This window comes from Phodopus roborovskii, unplaced genomic scaffold (assembly GCF_943737965.1).
Source record: "Phodopus roborovskii unplaced genomic scaffold, PHOROB, whole genome shotgun sequence".
NCBI classification, from domain to species: Eukaryota; Metazoa; Chordata; class Mammalia; order Rodentia; family Cricetidae; genus Phodopus; species Phodopus roborovskii.
This window is the reverse complement of record NW_026126418.1, coordinates 17,497,747-17,517,522: the sequence shown is the minus strand read 5'-3', so window position 1 is coordinate 17,517,522 and position 19,776 is coordinate 17,497,747. Positions and strand designations below refer to the sequence as shown.

The 19,776-nt window shown below is 33.7% G+C and overlaps 2 protein-coding genes across 2 annotated transcripts; both read right to left on the bottom strand.

Annotated features, from left to right (window-relative positions):
• Positions 1–766: 766 nt before the first annotated feature.
• On the bottom strand, positions 767–1,706 carry LOC127222268 (olfactory receptor 4A8-like). The gene is given in 3 exon segments (XM_051184275.1): positions 767–810; positions 813–977; positions 980–1,706. Coding segments are annotated over 3 exon segments (936 nt in total).
• Positions 1,707–10,274: 8,568 nt separating this feature from the next.
• LOC127222277 (olfactory receptor 4A5) lies at positions 10,275–11,195 on the bottom strand. Its single transcript, XM_051184285.1, has one exon. The coding sequence runs from the start codon at positions 11,193–11,195 to the stop codon at positions 10,275–10,277; it is 921 nt and encodes a 306-aa protein (XP_051040242.1).
• Between the last annotated feature and the right edge of the window lie 8,581 nt (positions 11,196–19,776).

Here is a 19,776-nt window from a genome sequence, read left to right as displayed (position 1 = left end):
TGGAAATCATTTCTTTACTATTTGTTCAGATCATGACTAAAACAATGAGACATACTTATTCTTTAAATGGAAAGTTGAAATGCATTATTTACTATTAAGTATAATTAAAAATATATTCACAATTTGGCTGTGTGTGTTTCTCTGTGGTTACAAATTAGAATATTTTGTTATCATGAACAACAGACCAACTAATAAAACTGTCCATTGTTTTTGGTATTAAACAAATTTTATCTACTGACCAAGTACTATAAACTAGAAAGAAAAAGGCACTGATGTAAGCAACAATAGTAAGCCTAAAACAATAAGCATATAGCTATGTAATTAGCTTTACTTATAATCAGCTATTCAATTTCTAGGCATCTCATTGATTCCAGAAATGTATCTATTACCAATGGTATGAATGGTGACATGTAGACTAAAATGTCTTTTCTTCTCTGGACAAAAAAAAAAGAATAATTTTATTCTAACACATATTTTCATCTTAACTAAGAAAAAAATAAATTCACTGAGCATAGTTTTCTTTTAATAGACTAAGCTTTATATCCTTTATTAATATCCAGAAATTATCTATTAAATTGTTTTTAATCTGAGATAATATCGGTCACATTCAGGGTGGTATGGCCATCAACTTATTTTTAATCTCATGTGATTGTAATATTTTGTTTCTTATGGATTTCTTTAAAGAAATTCACCCATATAGATACATTGAATTGGTCCCATGCTTATAACTTACTTCCTGTTATTTACCTTACACTTACTAACACATTCAGTAAGAAGACATTCTTATTCTATCGTAGATAAAACTCTGCAGAATAGATTTTCCATAGACTTTTTCATCTCTGAATTTCTTAAGGCATATATTAAAGGATTCAAAATAGGAGTAATAATTGTATAAAAAACAGTAATGGATTTATCAATAGAAAAGTTGTAAACAGGTCTAGCGTACATGAAAATACAGGGAACAAAAAAGAGGACAACATGATGTGGGAGCTGCAGGTGGACAGGGCTTTGCGCCTCCCTTCCTGACTGTGAGTCTTAAGAGATCTTAGGATGATTCCATAGGAGATTATGAGTATGATAAAGACTAACATACATATTGCTCCACCATTGGCAACTACAGTGAGGCCAATGAAGTACGTATCAGTGCATGCAAGTCCTAATAATGGGTACATGTCACAGATAAAATGGTCAATGATATTGGGACCACAGAAGGGCAGGTTGTATACAAAGAGAAGTTGAGCCACAGAATGTGCAAGGCCGCCAGCCCAGGACACCACCAACAGGAGGAAGCAAGCCCGCCGATTCATGATGATCAAATAATGCAGTGGTTTGCAGATGGCCACATAACGATCATAGGCCATCACTACCAGAAGAAAGACCTCAGCACCACCAAGTAGGTGTTCCAAAAAGAGTTGAGTCATGCAAGCAGGAAAGGAAATAGTCTTTCTGTCACACAGCAAGTCTACCATCAACTTGGGTGAAATTGTAGTGGAATAAATAGCATCCAGAAGTGACAGATAAGCAAGGAAGAAGTACATTGGAGTTCCTAAGGATGGACTAGCAATGATTGTCCCAACGATGATCAAGTTACCCACTATTGTCACAATGTAGATGAGTAAAAACATAACAAATAATGCTTTTTGCCCAGCAAGGTCCTGAGTGAGGCCCAGAAGAACAAACTCTGTGATATTGGTTCTCTGTCCCATTAACCCTTATACAAGTCTTGTTTTATTGATTAAAGTTCCAGAACATATCTTGCCATGATGTATAGATCATGACCATCAGTTCACTATGGCATATACCACATCATTATCTATTCCATGGGTAAACCTCCAGTATATATTTAATAATAATTTCTGTTTCTCTTCCAATAACTCCTTCCCTTAAGAGGATTTTGTTGAGCCTGGAAATATAATGTCATATGTCAAGATGCAGTGGACAGTTTAGTTAGGGTTTTATCTATATTGCCATTCTTACTTTTCCAAGAACAACCTACCTACTTCATCAAATCTATGTATTGTTCTCTCCATTTCATTCATTCCTGTCATTAGTTATATTTGTGCCATCTACTCCTTTGGGGTTGTATTGTTCTTATTTTATTAAACCATAAGATGCATTATTAAAGAGATTTTGTATAGAGTTAACAAATAGGAAGATTAATAGACTGTGTATGATAAGGAAACAAAGCAAGTAGGAACAAATAAGAGAAAGCAAAAGAAGCAGCTGAAGTGGAAAAGGCCAAAAACGATAACAATGCAAGAAAATTGTAAAGGTTCATGTGTGAAGATGGCATGATGAAACCCATCACTCTATATTTAAAAAGTGTAATGTAAAAGTTACTTATTATAAGAAAAACATTAAAGAAAAATATCAGTGACGTTCTATACCATATTCTACTTGTTTAAAACATCAATTTTAGCACAATTACCAACAATAAAAAGCAGTGGCAAGGCTCCTGCTTTTGAGGAATCCTCTAGAATATGAATAGACTCTGTGTATTGATTAATAGAGTCTTTGTTTGGATGGATGTATTTGCTGTAATGATTTCTACAACCATCCAGCTCATTGCTATTAGATTGTGGTACCACCACATCTCAAAGGATTTCCAGTATTCAAAGTTCTTTCATTGAATTTTATGAGGACTGAATTTAAATATCATCTATAATTAATGAATTATTTAGCCCATTTATATCTTTATCAATTACTTCATATGATCCTTGGGCATTTCAAATAGCCAAAATTCTGTTCATTACACCATTGCCTTCATTAGGGATTCATAACTCTCTGTCCCAGTTTTTCTGAGCAGTTTAAACTAGTAAATGCAAGTTAGATTTTTGTGTTTTCAGACCACTTAGAATAAGCTATGTAAGGAAACTGAAATTATAAAAACTGAAATCAGATACAGAGGCAATTGATCGTTCAGGTGAAAATTGTGGGTAAACATTTCCAAAATGAGCATATTAAAGAGAATAATCTAGACTAACTATGGAAAGACAAGTGTCTGAGTCTTTTTCTAAATGTAATAATAAATATGCCTCAAATTTCATGCAGAAATTGAGAAGAATTAAATGCAAGGATTCCAGAATCCTTTTCAATTAGCAACCTACCAGACTATTAGTGCAGGTGCTGGAAGACAGTCAGTGAATAAGAGCACTTGTTACTCTACAGAAAGCCCAGGTTCAGTTCAAATACCCATAGTGGGTTATAACATCTAAAATTCTAGTTTCAGATTATCTGATACTTTCTTCTGATGCTTTCTCCATGAGTACTAGGCATACACACAGTACAAATACATACATGCAGAAAAAAAATCATACATAAAATAAGTAAATTTATTTTTTAATTTAAAGATTGGTAGTGCAGATCTAACTGTATTCTGCTGACAATGCCTTTTATGTTTTCATGTTTACTGTCACGCACTACAAACAGTAGCATACTACTGTTTGGGGGTTAAGTGTCAACCAGTAGAAAATGGGATGCAGTAACTAATGTGACTAAATAGTGAGTTCCAATTTCCCTAAGAATGGAGTCTAGAAAACCCAGACAGATTATATAAAGTTAGAGAATAGGGCAATGGATAATTAAGTAAACTCTGTTGCCATATGTCAAGTGTTGCAAACTCAGAGTTTATTCACTTGTAAGAACAACTTTGAGCCTTATAACAAGTATCCCTGTGCCTCTAACTCATCATATACTCTGCAGAGACACAGTTAACATCTACTCCCTCTGGTAACATCATTGCTTTTGTTAGTGCCACTGTGTCCAGTTTAGCACCTGCTAAAATCTAGATAAATGATAGCTGTTATTGATACTGTTGGCTTGTCGATTTAAGGAAGGAGAAAATGTATCACAGTATCTGTTTAATATGTTATTGGCAAAAATATAAGTAATAGAAAACCCAAAATTTATTGAACACACTTTGAGACATGGGATTAAGTTCTATTATTAAGAATTATATATCTTGCTATAGGTAAGTACTGGCAATCACACCTGTGGAGTGATGTATTTCATTCAGAAGCAGAGGGATTATGTTCATGTGTATTTAGGAGTATAAAGAACATGTGAAGAAATTCTGAAGTTTATTTCAAAGTTTTCTATGATGAATCCTGTTTCTGCTTCCTAATAATTATGGCCAACATCTGACTCAGAATACAATGTTCAATCTGTGTGCCTGTTGAATGGCATAAGTATGAAAGTACTCCATATCCAACAGTTTGTTTCATATCATCCTGAAATAATTAATACAGTACTTCATCAGAAAAAGTCTCTATTGACTACTCTAATAATTACAAGAGGACTGAAAATAGAGTATCTAAACTATGTAGTATACTACATAGATTGCATTTACAAATATTTGAAAAGACTAATCCAAAAGAAGACTTAAACTGTCATTTAAATACATTTCTAGGAAAAAATATCTTACTATAATTTTTACAAACACACTATGACATGAATAAGTTTTTAAATATATGTGACAGTAGACAATATGTTCTCTGTTCATGGTTTTCTCTGTGTAGAGCCACTAACATGTTTGTTGAATCATGTTAAGAACTTGTAATAAAAGTCTACATACTATGTATATAAAACATTTTACTTTCACTCTATCACATATGATTACACAATTTTAAATGATCTAATACAAATATTTCTTTGTTAATAAGAACTGAAATACCACTAAAACAAAATGCTGGATAAATTGTCAGTATTACATATATAAATTGAGACATATGTTGAGTAAAGTAGAAAATAAATATGAATCAGGCTATAATTTGCATGCTGTGCATATTCCAACTAACTTTTGTGTTTTTCAACATTAATTTTCCTGTTCCAGACACCATCACAATATTATCTTTAGACACTGGCTACATTTTAGCACATTGCAATAATACTCACCTACTATCCACAAATAGCTTCAATAATGAACATTTTCATTTGCCTTTAGTAGGGAAAACCATCTCCTCTTTTATTGAGGAAAAGTTTTTTTTTAAATCCTTAAATATTATGTTATTGCTTATGATACAAAGGTAATTTAATAACCTTATCTACTGAAAATATTTTCATAGGGAAATAAAGAAGCTGTATTTGTATAAAATTGACTTAATTCATGGAAATTATCTTGTCCAAGACCAATTTTGATGCTATAAAGTTTAAACCCCAAAAATTTTCTATGGATAGGGTCTCCTTTTGGCCAATTATAGTGAAGCAAAAACAACAAAAGTGCTTTGTTTTAATTATTGACAAAGACAGTATCTGTCTGCTTAGGCACTAAAGTTTTCCTATAACAGAAAAGCCTAAACTCATAGGAGTCAGTAATAGCTTATCTCTTACATAGGTCAGAATTTTACAACTTTTTATCCATTCACAATATTCCTAAGGACTTTCTTTCTGACTTAAATGATGTTCCCTATCTCTCCTCACCCTTACATAAGTTGCAGATATCTTCCAGGACTGGATATGCAGTAAAGGATACAAGACAATATGACATATCAAAGACTAAATATTAAGGCAGCCTCCATCAGGTTATAACAATTTTCAGAAATCCCCTGGGTTTTTTCCTGTCAGAACAATAAAATAATTCTTCACTTATTTGTGTAGGTAGTTTTACATGAATAAAGAACTCTTCACATCATCTCTATTTCCAATGGACTAGACTATTATTGCATCATTATATTGGTATTTTTAGACTGCCAGGAACACAATTAAGTTAACAAATCTTTCCAGAATAGATTTCTTTTCCTAAATAATTCATATGAAAAATATATACTTGGACATTGCACTTTTTTTGATAGATATGTATCAAGAAAATCACTCATACAGATATATTTTACATGTAAAAGTAAAACTTAAAATTAAAAGAAGAAATCACTTGTATGACAATATGAGACAAGGAGCCTCCAAAGATGCCATGGAGTTTGTTTTCCTGTATTGAAAGGCATAGGAACTACCCTTAATTTCTCATTTTCAAGTGGCTATCAATTGGTGATTGCTTTTGGGTTATGGATGGGAGCATGTATCCACCTTTCCTTTCAGCTCTAAGACAGCTTCTGGTGCAAACCTGTGCAGCCCAATGTTCTCTGAGTCCTATTAGGAGTGTGGAACTGATAGAGACACCCACTTTAGGGCTGAGTCTTCAGAGGTTTCTCAATTTCTGTACAATGTCTGACTGCAGGTTTCTGTATTTGTTCTAATTTGGTAGGAGGAAGCTTCTGTGATGACAGCTGAGCAATGTACTAATCTACAAGTATAGTGCAGAATGTCATTAGAAGTCAGTTTATTGTTATGTTCTTTTAGTAGAATAGTAGTATTCGGTTTTGCCCAATGTTCCTGGTCTAAGTAGTCTCAGTATCTTAGTACCCAAACAGCATAGAATATTGACTTTATCATATGGAGTGGGCTTTAAATCAAATCAGATATTGATTTGTGCTACCATTGAACTATCATTTGTAGATTGGAGAGAATGTGGCAACATTGAAGAAGACATTCTTAATTCTATGTGTAGGAAATTTCTGAAAGAACTGTATCTTTGTCAGAGACGACTACATAAAACCACAGCCAATCATGATGCAGAGGCCTGGAACCCAGTTCCAGGAGATTCATCTACAAAAACATCTCCACACTTAAAATTCATGACACACTGCTGAAGATGGAGTATAAAGAGGAGTCCACTGTAAAGTGTGTCTCCTATTAATGCCAGAAGCTACACCAATAAACTCTCATCAATGTGACTATCCAAATGTGAGCCAAACAAGAAAAACATCAATGGATATGCCAAAGTGGAAAGGGGAAAATCTTTGAGGCCTTACCTCTACACAAAACTACAGACAACAGAGGAAACCTGGTAACTGAAGGGGTTCTCTTCTACAGAAAAGAACACACCCTAAAAACATATAAATACAAGTTACATAACATAGACTGAACAGGCTATACTTAGGAATATACATGTACATGCATATAAACATACGCATTCAATAAAAATTAATGAATAAAGATGCCATGAATTTAAAGGAGAGCAGGGAGGGGATTATTGAGCTATTTGGCGGAAGAAGGGGAAGGGAGAGATGTTGTAATTATAATCTCAAAAAAATAAAAAACACAAATGCAGATATACAAGGAATCATATCATTGGGTGATAAGCTTACTGTATTTTTCATTCAGTTTCAATTTTGTTAATTTCTGACCAGATCTTCATTATGTATTGCCATATGCTTTTTTGGAGTCTGAATAGTACTTATTTTATTAAGAGTTTGAGATGTTTTATTAGAAGAAGGCATAAACACATAGTGCAGTAGAGTGTGTTAATAAAAGCAAAGAAGAGATGGATAATGGAGGCAAAGAACAAAACCATTTGGGGTAGTATAGGACACAATAGATGAAGGAACAATAAAAACAGAATATAAAGGCACATGTATATAATGATATAAAATGAAACCCATTACTCTGAATGACATTCTAAATCTTAATTATAAATTACTTTAAAGCAAAACCTCAATGTTTCAAGTCACTAATACACTTAAACTTCTTTTTAAAAAATGTGTTACATTTTTAGTATAGTTATTAAGAATGAAATTCATAAAGAGTATTTCTTTCCAGAAATCTATTCTCTGGAAATCAATAAATCCTCCACACATCAGTTAATACAACATCAATCTTGTACTTGAAGTGCTTGTACTTAAAACATTTACCATTGAAATATAACCTTGATCTTTAAAGCATGCAACCTATTGTTCTAATATGTACTATTCAATGTAAAATTGTATGTTTTATATGACTTAGGTCTTCATAAGATATTCTTAATGACTCTGAAAACCATTAAATTTCAACTTCATTTAGTTATTATAAAAGTAGTTAACACACACATACATATATATATATATATATATATATATATATATATATGTTACTTCATCTAACCCTCACTTTGAGGCTTGTCAAACAGCTGAAAATCTGTCCACTACTGGATTCATTATTAATTGACATTGTGTCTTGATTTTCTAAAATTTATTTTTTAATTTATGTGTATGTGTGTGAGCCTGCCCAAGTATCTGTGTGTCATAAGCATTCAGATGCCAACAGAAGTCAGAGGGCATCAGATCCTCTGGCACTACATTAGACAATAATAAGGCACCTTCTGGTGGTTCCAGGAAATAAACCTGGGTCTTCTGAATAAAATAACAGTTAACGCAAACTTAACTGATGAGCTCTCCTCTAAAATCCTATATTTAGCAAATATTAAGCTGAGCAGTTTTAACATACTCATTTAACTAAGTAATTTATCAGATGATATGGTATCTTTACCTCTTAGAAGGAGATAGGTTGTGAAATATGAGAAAATAGGCACTGAAAATGGAAGCAGAGAATCATTGATCGTACTGGGCAATAAAGTTCTTCCTTAGTAGGCTAAAATAAAATTTTGTGCCCTGTTCCCCAAGATCAGGATACTAAAGGGGATTGTTCATATTCACACACAAAAATACATGGGTATGGATCACTTTCTAAATAAAATTACAAATATGCTTCACAGGTACATCAAAAGTGCCTGAGATTAAACAATGTGTTTCTAGAATGTAGTCTAAGGAAACTATATACATAAACATCTTGATAGCACTATTTCTCCCTGTTTTACTAAAATTTTCCTTTACCTTTTTATATTTCCCGAGTCATTCAACCATTATCATATTTTTAGTGTTTCCCAAAAGTGCTAATTAGTGTAAATAAAATATAATAACTACTATAACCAAAGAGTGGCATTTATTTTCTCATCAAATAGTAAATACCTAGAGGGGACCCAGCACACACTTGGAGAAAGCCTAAGGCAATGATACCTATATGGACCTTTTAGCCATATGGTTTGTTAAAAATGATTTGTGTGTCATGAATGCCATTTATTATATTTAATCTATTTTAAGGATACACAAATGTGATGTTACACTGACTAATTTTTTTAAAGACGGGAATGACATCAGGAAGGAACAGAAAACTACTTTCAGTTAATTTTCACAATAGGTAATATCCTACAAAATTTAAAACTGGGCTACATATACTTTAGGGTAGTGTAATTAATACAGTATTTTTAAGTGATGAAAGTTGCAAGTACACTTTCATTTGTAGGTTCAGACTTGTTCTTTTTATAGAAATGAATGTACTATTTGTATCCTCTAGTGAATGTATATAAAACTGTAGGAAATAAAAATGTGTGCATGGAGTGGTGCTAAGTGGACTTTGGCTAGCTTGCAAAGAAGAATACAATGTGAAAAGCTATAGGTGATATGTAAAAGAAAAGTAATTTATTAACTGGAGAAATCTCCTTATTATCAATATGTTTATCATGACATCACACTGTAGGCTTTGAATATAATAATAATATTTATTTAAAATCAAAGATACAAAGCAAAACCACATCAAAGGAAAGATGTAACTGTATTTAATGTTTCATATTGCAATTAAAATGTTATCGTTTTTTGGTTTGTGATGTCCCCAAATGGATGAAAACTGGGAACAAATTCAGTAGTTTTTTTAAAGAAATTATAGAATAAAATTTTGATTATGCCTAAATAAATTGCTTTTAATCATATAAGCAAAATATTGATATTAATGCAACTTCTGTAAATATTGTATTTATACATAAGTGCTTTGATAAATTCTTCAACATTAGATAACTATTGTTTCAAATATAAATATTAAATGTGTTAATTTGCAATAAATATTATAGAAATATATGTCCACTATGGCTTAGCATGGCCTTCAAAAAGTAGAATCCTGTTGCAGCACCAGCACAGAAGCAGTTGATATTGTTGACTGCTGCTTACATCACCTAGTCACAGCTTCAACCAGCTATCTAAGCACTCAGAAATAAAAAATGCATATAACACAGCCACAAAGACCACTATACTGATGGACTAGTGAAAAATTGCTATCTCAAAAGCTTTCTTTTAGTCCCTGAAATTTGAATATCACTCTTCTCATGAGATTCTCTCTCATAAGGTGATTCAAAATTCCTCATACTGACTTTTACCTAGCCTTACTTCAAAACTATCTGACAAATAAAGTTCAAGTTGACTTTGTTCCGTTGCTACTTATACTATGAATGAGCCCCATAACCATTTTCACCTTCTTTTGGGCAGACCATTAAGGTCTCAACTGAAAATTTATTTCTTTGTTTAAATGGTTTTGTATAATTCAAAACTTACCTACATGAGCAGAGGACAGAATCACTTGTTAGAATTCATTCCTGGTTTTAAATTTACAGCTAAATTCAGCAAGGAAACAGCCTAATTTTATCTTGTTAGCATTTTATACCAGATCTTTTGAATAGAATTCTTCATCTCTGAATTTCTCAAGGTATATATCAATGGATTCAGCATGGGACTTATAACTGTATAAAACACAGCAATGTATTTATCAATAGGAAAGTTGGAAACAGGCCTGGCATACATGAAAATACAAGGAGCAAAAAAGCAGACAACTACCATAATATGGGAGCTGCAGGTGGACAGGGCTTTACGCCTCTCTTCTTGACTATGAGTCTTAAGAGAGTTTAGAATGATTCCATAGGAGACCAAGAGAAATGTAAAAATTCCCACACAGATTACTCCACCGTTGGCAATGACAGTGAAGCCCAGGAAGTAGGTGTCAGTGCATGCAAGTCCCAATAACGGATTCATGTCACACATAAAGTGATCAATGACATTGGGACCACAAAAAGGAAGGTTATACACAGACAGAACTTGAATCAGAGAGTGTGTCATGCCTCCAACCCAAGCTACCAGCAACAGGCGGAAGCAAACCTGTTGATTCATAATAGTCAAATAGTGCAGCGGCTTACAGATAGCCACATAGCGATCATAGGCCATGAATACCAGAAGGAAGACCTCAACACCACCAAATAAGTGCTCTACAAAGAGCTGAACCATGCAAGCATTGAAGGAGATAGACTTCTTATTATATAATAAATCTATAATCAAATTTGGTGAGATGGTATTGCAATAGAAAGCATCCAGGAGTGACAGACAGGCAAGAAAGAAGTACATTGGGGAGTTTAAAGAAGGGCTGGCAATCACTGTTACTGCAATGAGCAGGTTGCCCATCATTGTCACAATGTAGGTGAGTGAAAACAAGACAAACAATGCTTTTTGCCCATCAGGATCTTGAGTGAGGCCCATGAAAATAAATTCTGTGACATTGTTGCTCTGTCCCATTGACCATTGTAGGAGGTTTGTTTCAGAGAGAGAAGTCAAAACAAGATCTGTCCTGAAGAACCTTTGTAGCCATGACTCTTTTCAATGTGAAAACACTGTCTCCTTATTTTTTACAATGGTGAACTTGAGTAGAAATTTAGTGAATGAGAAGTTCTGAGTTCCTCTTCTAAAAACCACCGTGGTCCTCCTGTTGGTGATTCTATTCCTCTTTGGATATTTTAGCTATGCCTGCAAGTACAAGGATGTTTTGTAAGTGTCAGTATATCTCTATACTTAAGTCAGGTACTTAATCTTCATGTTTAAAATAATTTTACTGTTGGCAAACGTGCTCAAAATGTTAGAAAAGGGTACTCACTTTTAAGAAATGCAATCTCTATGATGACAGCAGGCCTCAATGTGGGCTGGAGAGATGGCTCAGTGTCCTATTAGAAAGGATCTTAGTTCAATTATCAGCACCCACATAGTGGTTCACAATCACCTGGAACTCCATTTAAAGTGGGTCCAAAGTCTTCTTCTGACCCACAAGGACAACAGGCATGAATATAGCGCAAATACATAATGCAGACAAAAACATAAAATAAATATTTTTAAGTAAGTATATCAATTAATATAGAGGGTGAAGCTGTTGTTTTATGGATAATATATGTAAGGTATTATATGGGTATCTATGAGCATCCAGCTCATCATTGCTGTTGCATAAGACATCTGCATGTATTTCTCAAAGTTTTGCCACCTTTATAATACTCTCATTTAAATTCAAAAGAATGGCTTTATGCTGTGTCTTATAACTACATAACTATTTAGCACACTGATGTTTTACAGAATTAGCTTGTCTATTTCAGACTGCCTGGTATCTCTAGAGTTTAAATATGATCCATTTTGCCCATGCCTAGACCATGTTTCTAACATAGCCTGTTCATTTGTCCCAATATCATTTAATTGGTCTGTTATTTATAAACCAACTTTAGCATTCAAAGTTACTTTACTATTATAAATCTTAGAAATTCTTAGTTAATGAAAGAGCAGAATGTAGAAACTAAGAAGAGAAATAGAGAAAAGTGGATCATTGTTGAATATATGTCTTTCTAGGTAGGGGGTTTTCAAATAGAAGTTCAATGTTCAGTTTTCCCAAAACAACATACTAAAGAGGAAACTCTACATTTAATGAAAGTAAAAATGGGTCTCATCATTTTCTAAATATAATTACAAATTTACTTCCTTAAATACTGAAAATCAAGGGATTTCAAAAAGACACAGATTCGTTTCCAGGACTCTATCCAAAGAAGCGCTACTTCTTTCTATCCAATTTACATTGTTTTCTTTTTCAAATATACAGGGTCCTGCAAATATTAACAAGCTTGTTAAAACAGTTTGAAGATTGGTTTCCAGTGGCAAGTGAAATTTGATAACTAATTAATGACTTGGACACTTGCTACAGAACTATGCCATTACTGGTAAATAATGTGAACTCTGGTGTCATGTGGCTTATGTTGTAATTTCAGGCTCATTTCTTTGTTCCTGTACCTTGACTTTATCATTTTTAGCACCAGAATATGTTTACATATACTTTCCCTCATACTTTGTTGTTGGTGGTGGTTTGTGGTAGCTTATATAATGATCCTAAAGAACTTATTAATACCTAATAAAATCTACATAGAGGATAGCAGTAATCATTGCTTTAGAGTGTCTCATTTGACCAAAGAGAACAAATCATCTCTGTTATCCTAATAATAAAATTGATTGCCATGGACCAGGAAATATTATTATGTATATTAAGACTTATGAATACCTATTGTCATATACAATTAAATTGTAAACCATACAAGCCTTAAGAATTACCTAGGGAATCATGTATAAATTCTAGCAATATTTTCCTATTCAGAAATGTATATTGTGTAGAAGTAATAGTGAGATAATACACATCAAGCAAGAATCTGAGCTTTGTTTAGGAACTGACTGTGATACTCCTGTTTGCATCATTCTTATTACTGACAACATCTGATTCAAGAGATCTGAACTTGCAGAATCAACAGACTAAAAACAGCATACCTGTTGCATGACATGAATGAAAATATATTTTATGTCCAATATTTGTGCTTTCACATCTCACATTCCACAATCAGTGATTTTTTTAACTATCAGTGCTGTATTTCACTAGGACAAATCTATCTTGCTCAGTTTAATGTTCCCATAATACTGCAAAAATCATTATTAAATTGTATGTTATACTGTAAAATGTAATTTTTCAAAGATTTGGTACTATTAAAATAGTAGACTAGTTATACTATACTAAAAGTATAACACATGTCTAGAAAAATAATTTACAGTTTAAGATAATTATAGTATGTTAAAACTTTTTGGGTCTAGGTGACAGTAGAAATAGCATGCTCTGATGATGCTCTCTGTATATATCCTAACATCTTTACTGTCATCATTTTAAGATTCACACATAAAATCCATTAGGAAGCCTCCAGAGTATAAATATATTGTTCCCCTTTACTCTAATATACTTAGTATATTAGTTTATAAATTTTATTGTATAAACATTCATTAAAGATTACATTTCTTTGTTAACATGCCATACAAAATGTAATACTAATGAATCAATGTAATAAGTAGATAAATTGAACATGTAACAAATAAATGTTACTTTCCTGTGTGCAAAACAATCAGGCCATAAAAGTAACACAGACACATTATGTTTTGTCTGACTAATTTATTTGTTCTAACCATTTTTCCAGTTAGCTCTGCCAAGACTAACTAAACTCAATATATTAGTTGAATTTCAGCTATTACAAAAATATTTACCTACTGTGCCCACTCCATTGGCTCAAGATTTTCTTTTGGTGGAGAAATTATTGTCTCTTTTACTAAGGATGATACAGTAGATGAAGTTCTTAATATACTTATAAAACAGTAGGGACCTTCAAATAGGGACCTTCAAATATAATATCAATACTTACTATACAAAGTTAATTGAACATTCTTACCTGCTCTAAAATATTTTTGTAGAAAAATAAAGATGCTATGATTTGTAAAACTATGCATGAAATTGACATAATTTATGCAAGTATTAGTTTTCAAACCCATTTTTAAGGTTCTAGTAAGCAAAAACTCAAAATCTGAATTCTAGAATTTTTCTCCTTGTCTTAAATTTTTGGGATGTAACACAAAGACTTTATGAGAAAGATTTACAATAACCTCCATATGACTGTCTACTGTAGTTCTATGTAATGGTAAGCCATCTGTGATTTACCCCTAGATTCATTAGTGATGCAGCTTTTTCCTAAGCAGAAGAAGATTTCTTTGGTCCCTCATTAAGTAAAAATTAATCTTTACAATATGTGTCTCACCATCCTCAAATCATACCCCCACATATATCCACAGCTTCATACCCAATCAACTGAGATTATCCATGAATGTATAAAAATATATAAGGGATTCTAACATCATTATAAATTATTTGATGAATTATTGGATCAAATTCAAATTAAGAAATCTCTCCTATAAGTGTTTCTTTCCTTGAATAATCTCTAGGGAGCAACAACTTAGCTGGTACAACAACAAATGTAGTAACTGTCAAGTGACATGAACTTTACTATGAAAATAACAATTCCTCAAACACTGAAAGAGACTACCCAAGACTCTTTGCAGCTCTGAGGAAATTTTAAACTTTAAAATACATTGTAGTTGACTTCAAAATTCTTGAAAAAAAATAGCAGCTCAGCATAGTTCTGCACATTAGAATGGAGTTGAAACATTTGACCAATGCCAGAATCTCTGTGGAACTACAGTGAATTGAATCCATTCATTTCATCCCTTTTTCCAATTCATTATTATTGGAAAAACTGTTTCTGTCTATAGGAAATCAATCACTACAGTGTCTAGAGCTTCCAATGTCAGCCCTGCAGCTCTTCTTGTCATTCATTCCACTGAACACATTAGTTGAAAATGGATCTTTTGTGTTACAAAGCCTCATAGGATTTACTAAAAATACACTATTTCAGTTTAGCTAATATAAAGATGAATTTAGCAACATCCAAGATGCATAGCTATGCTTATCATTATGCCTCTGTCATTGGTAAGTTCAAAAAGATACATAAGTGTATGATTAACATGGGGTAATAATCTAACAGGATCAAATTTCTGAGCTCAATTATTACTAAAAGATAATGAAATTAAACTTTTTCACATCTTTCCCTCCATCTTAACTCAATAAATTATTGCTTTTTCCTTTTCTGAAAGAATTTGCAGTGTCAGATAATGCTTTGTGAGTTCCAATGATAATAATACATAACAGACATAGATGTTAACCAGAAAATTCTTATATTTTTGATAATTTAGTAATGGGATTCTTAACAACACCAATGAAAATAAGTCAAACTAGAATCCAAACAATATTTTGAGCTTAGCAACGATGAAAGTAAACCAAAAGTAGCTTATGGCCAAATCAACAAGTCTTTACTAGAAAATTATATACATTGAAAAGTCAATGAAGACACTGTAGATAACTTGCAGACTTGGAGAAGTTCATGTAGGCTGCCTGCCTGCCAAACTTGCCCACTCTCTCACTATCTCTGCACACAGCCACCTATTGCACAGTCCCTTGTCTTCCTACTAAGAAAGTTCAGAGTCTCCGACTCTGAACTCTAGCAAAGATGAAGCAGACTGGGTAAGTCCAGGTAGGCTATTCTCCCACCAAATTCCCCTACTCTTTTGGCATCTGCCTAAAAAGGCCAAACTAGGTCTCCAATCCTAATAGTTGCCATAGCCCAGCCACTAACTGAAGTAGAGACTCACCACTCTACCAGAGACCACACAGACTGGGAAAAGTTCAGGTAGGCTCTATGTCCAACAAACTCCCCTACTGTCTCACTATTTGAGAATCTAACCACAACCTCTCCTAGTCCCATGACTTCCTAGTAGCCTTGTCCAGCCTCCCACTGGGTTGAAGGGATTGGCACACCAGCCCAGCCACAAAACCTTTCACCTATAATTTGTCCTAACAGTAGGTGTTATGGAGTAAATGTGGCACATAAATTGTGGGAGTGGCCAAACAATGACTAGTCCAGTTTGAGACCCATGGCATGAGAGGAAGCCCAAATCTGACACTTCTTGAATGATGAAAAACTAGAAGCCAGATGGCCCAACACCTAGCACAAGACAGGCCCTGCAAATGAATTTAGGTATGTGAAATGATTCCTAATGATATTCTGCTATACTCATAGACAGGAGCCTGGTACCTGGTATAATCACCATCAGATAGGCTCTATCCAACAACAGATGGAAACAGATGCAAATACAAAAAACTAAACAATAGACAAAACCCTCGAGGCCAGGACCTGGAGAGATGTTTTACAAGTACAAAGAGTACATGGATGCCAGCCCAGACTACTAAACCCAGCAAAACTCTCGATAACTATAGATGAAGAAAACAAAATATTTAATGACAAAGCCAGATTTTCACAATATGTATCTACAAATCCAGCCCTACAGAAAGTTTAGGAAGGAAAACTCCAACCCAAGGAAGATAACTATGCCCACAAAGATGCAGGCAATAGATAGTCACACTACACCAGAAATCAAGTATAAAAGCAGGACAAATATATTCACAATACCACTGCCAACAACAAATCTAAAACAAACAACCATTAACAATCAATGGTCCTTACTCACCCTCAACATTAATGGTCTTAACTCACCTATAAAAAGACACAGGCTAACAGAATGGATACGAAGACAGAATCCATCCTTCTGCTGCATACAAGAAACACATCTTAGCTTCAAAAATAGACATTACCTCAGGGTAAAGGGTTGAGAAAAGATTTTCCAATCAAATGGAAATAAGAAGCAAGCAGGCGTAGCTATCCTAATATCTAAAAAGTTAGACTTCAAACCAAAATTAGTCAAAAGAGATGAAGACGGTCATTTCATATTCATCGCAGGAGAAATCCATCAACACAAAGTCTCAGTTCTGAACATCTATGCCCCTAATACAAAGTCACCCACATTCGTAAAAGAAACACTACTAAAACTCAAAGCTCATATAAAACCTCACACACATCACATTCACAACTAAACAGGACCACCAATCAGAAACTCAACAAAGAAACAAAAGAACAAACAGAAGTTATGTCTCAACTGGGTTTAACAGACATCTATAGAATGTTCCATCCAAACACAAAAGAATATACCTTCTTCTCTGCTCCACATGGAATGTTCTCTAAAATCAACCACATACTAGGTGGCATGACATACCTCAACAGATACAAGAGAATTGGAACAGTCCCCTGTATCTTATCAGACCACCATGCTTTAAAATTGGAATTCAACAACAACACAAATCACAGAAACCCTAAAAACTCATGGAACTGAACAATGTGCAATTGTACCATACCTGGGTCAAAGAAGAAATAAAGAAAAAATTAAGGACTTTCTAAAATACAAGGAGAATGAGGACACAACATACCCGAACTTATGTGACACATTGAAAGCAGTGTTATGAGAGAAGTTCATTGCACTAAGTGCCCATATGATGAAAACAGAAGATAGACACATTAGAGAATTAACAGCACAACTGAAAGCCTTAAAACAAAAGGAAGCAAACTCACCCCAGAGGAGTAGACACCAGGAAATAGTCAATTGGAGGGGTGAAATCAACAAAGTAGGAACCAGGAAAACAATACAAAAAAATCAATGCAACAAAGACTTGTTTTTTTTTTTTTTTTTTTTTTTGGTTTGAGAAAATCAACAAGATAGACAAACCTCTATCCAAACTAACAAAAAAGCAGAGAACATGCAAATTAACAAAATCAGAAATGAAAAGGGGAACATAACAATGGACAAAGAGGAAATCCAGAAAATTTTCAGGTCATACTTTGAAAACCTATATTCCAAAAAATTTGAAAATTCAAAGGAAATGAACAAATTTCCAGATAACAATCAATTACCAAAATTAAATCAAGAACAGACAAACAACTTAGATAGACCTATAACCCGCAATGAAATAGAAGAGGTCATAAAAAGCCTTCCAAACCAAAAAAAAAGACCAGGGCCAGATGGCTATAGTGCAGAATTCTACCAGCAATTCAAGGAAGAAATAATACCAATACTCCTCAGATTGTTCCACATAATAGAAACAGAATGTTCATTACCAAACAATCACCTTGGTACACAAGCCTCACAAACACAAAACTGAGAAAGAAAACTACAGACTTATATTCCCGATTAACATTCATGCAAAAATACTCAATAAAATACTGGCAAACCGATTCCAAGAATACATCAGAGAAATCAACCACCATGACCAAGTAGGCTTCATCCCTAGATTGCAGGGATGGTTTAACATATGAAAATCTATCAATGTGACTGACAATATAAACAAACAGAAAAAGAAACACCTTATGATCATCTCCCTAGATGCTGAAAAAGCCTTCGACAAAATTCAACACCTTTTCATGTTAAAGGTCTTGGAGAGATTAGTGATAACAGGAACATACATAAACAAAATAAGAGCAATATACAGCAAACCAATAGCCAACATCGAACTGAATGGAGAGAAGCTTAAGGCGAGTCCTCAAAAATCAGGAACAAGACAAGCTGCCCTCTCTCTACATATCTCTTCAATATCGTACTTGAAGTTCTAGCTAAAGCGATAAGACAACAAAAGGAGATCAAAGAGATCCAAATTGGAAAGGAAGAAGTCAAACTGTCTCTATTTGCAGATGATATCATAGTTTACATAAGCGACACAATAAACTCTACAAGGGAACTCCTTCACCTGAAAAACACCTTCAGCAAACTAGCAGGATACAAGATAAACTCAAAAAAAATCAGTAGCCCAAATTTATTCCGACAACAAAGAGGCTGAGAAAGAAATCAGAGAAACATCACCCTTCACAATAGCCACAAACAATATAAAGTATCTTGGGGTAACAGTTACCAAACAAGTGATAACCTATATAATAAGAATGTTATGGCTCTAAAGAAAGAAATTAAAGAAGATACCAGAAAATGGAAAAATATCCTATGTTCTTGGATAGGTAGGATATACATAGTAAAAATGACAATCTTGCCAAAAGCAAACTACAGATTTAATGCAATTCCCATTAAAATCCCACCACAATTCTTCACTGACCTTGAAAGGATAATAATCAACTTTATACAGAAAAGCAAAAGACCCAGGATAGCCAAACAACCCTGTGCAATAAAAGAATTTCAGGAGGCATCACCATCCCTGACTTTAAGCTCTACTACAGAGCTATAGTTCTGAAAACAGCCTGGTATTGGCACAAAAATACACAGGTAGACCAATGGAATGGAATCGAAAATCCTGATATAAACCTACACAGCTATGAACAACACTTGATTTTCAACAAAAGAGCTAAAAGAATACAATGGGGCGAGGACAGCAACTTCAACAACTGGTGCTGGCACAATTTGATGAGGGTGTGTAGAAGACTGCAGATAGACCCATGTCTATTGCCATGCACAAAAGTCAAGTCCAAATGGATCAAAGACCTCAACATCAAGCCACACTGAACCTTTTAGAAGAGAATGTAGGAGGTACCTTTGAACAATT

What these genes read in the sequence shown, in the direction of transcription:
- LOC127222277 (XM_051184285.1), bottom strand. Translation starts at nt 11,195, where the DNA reads ATGGGACAGAGCAACAATGTCACAGAATTTATTTTCATGGGCCTCACT.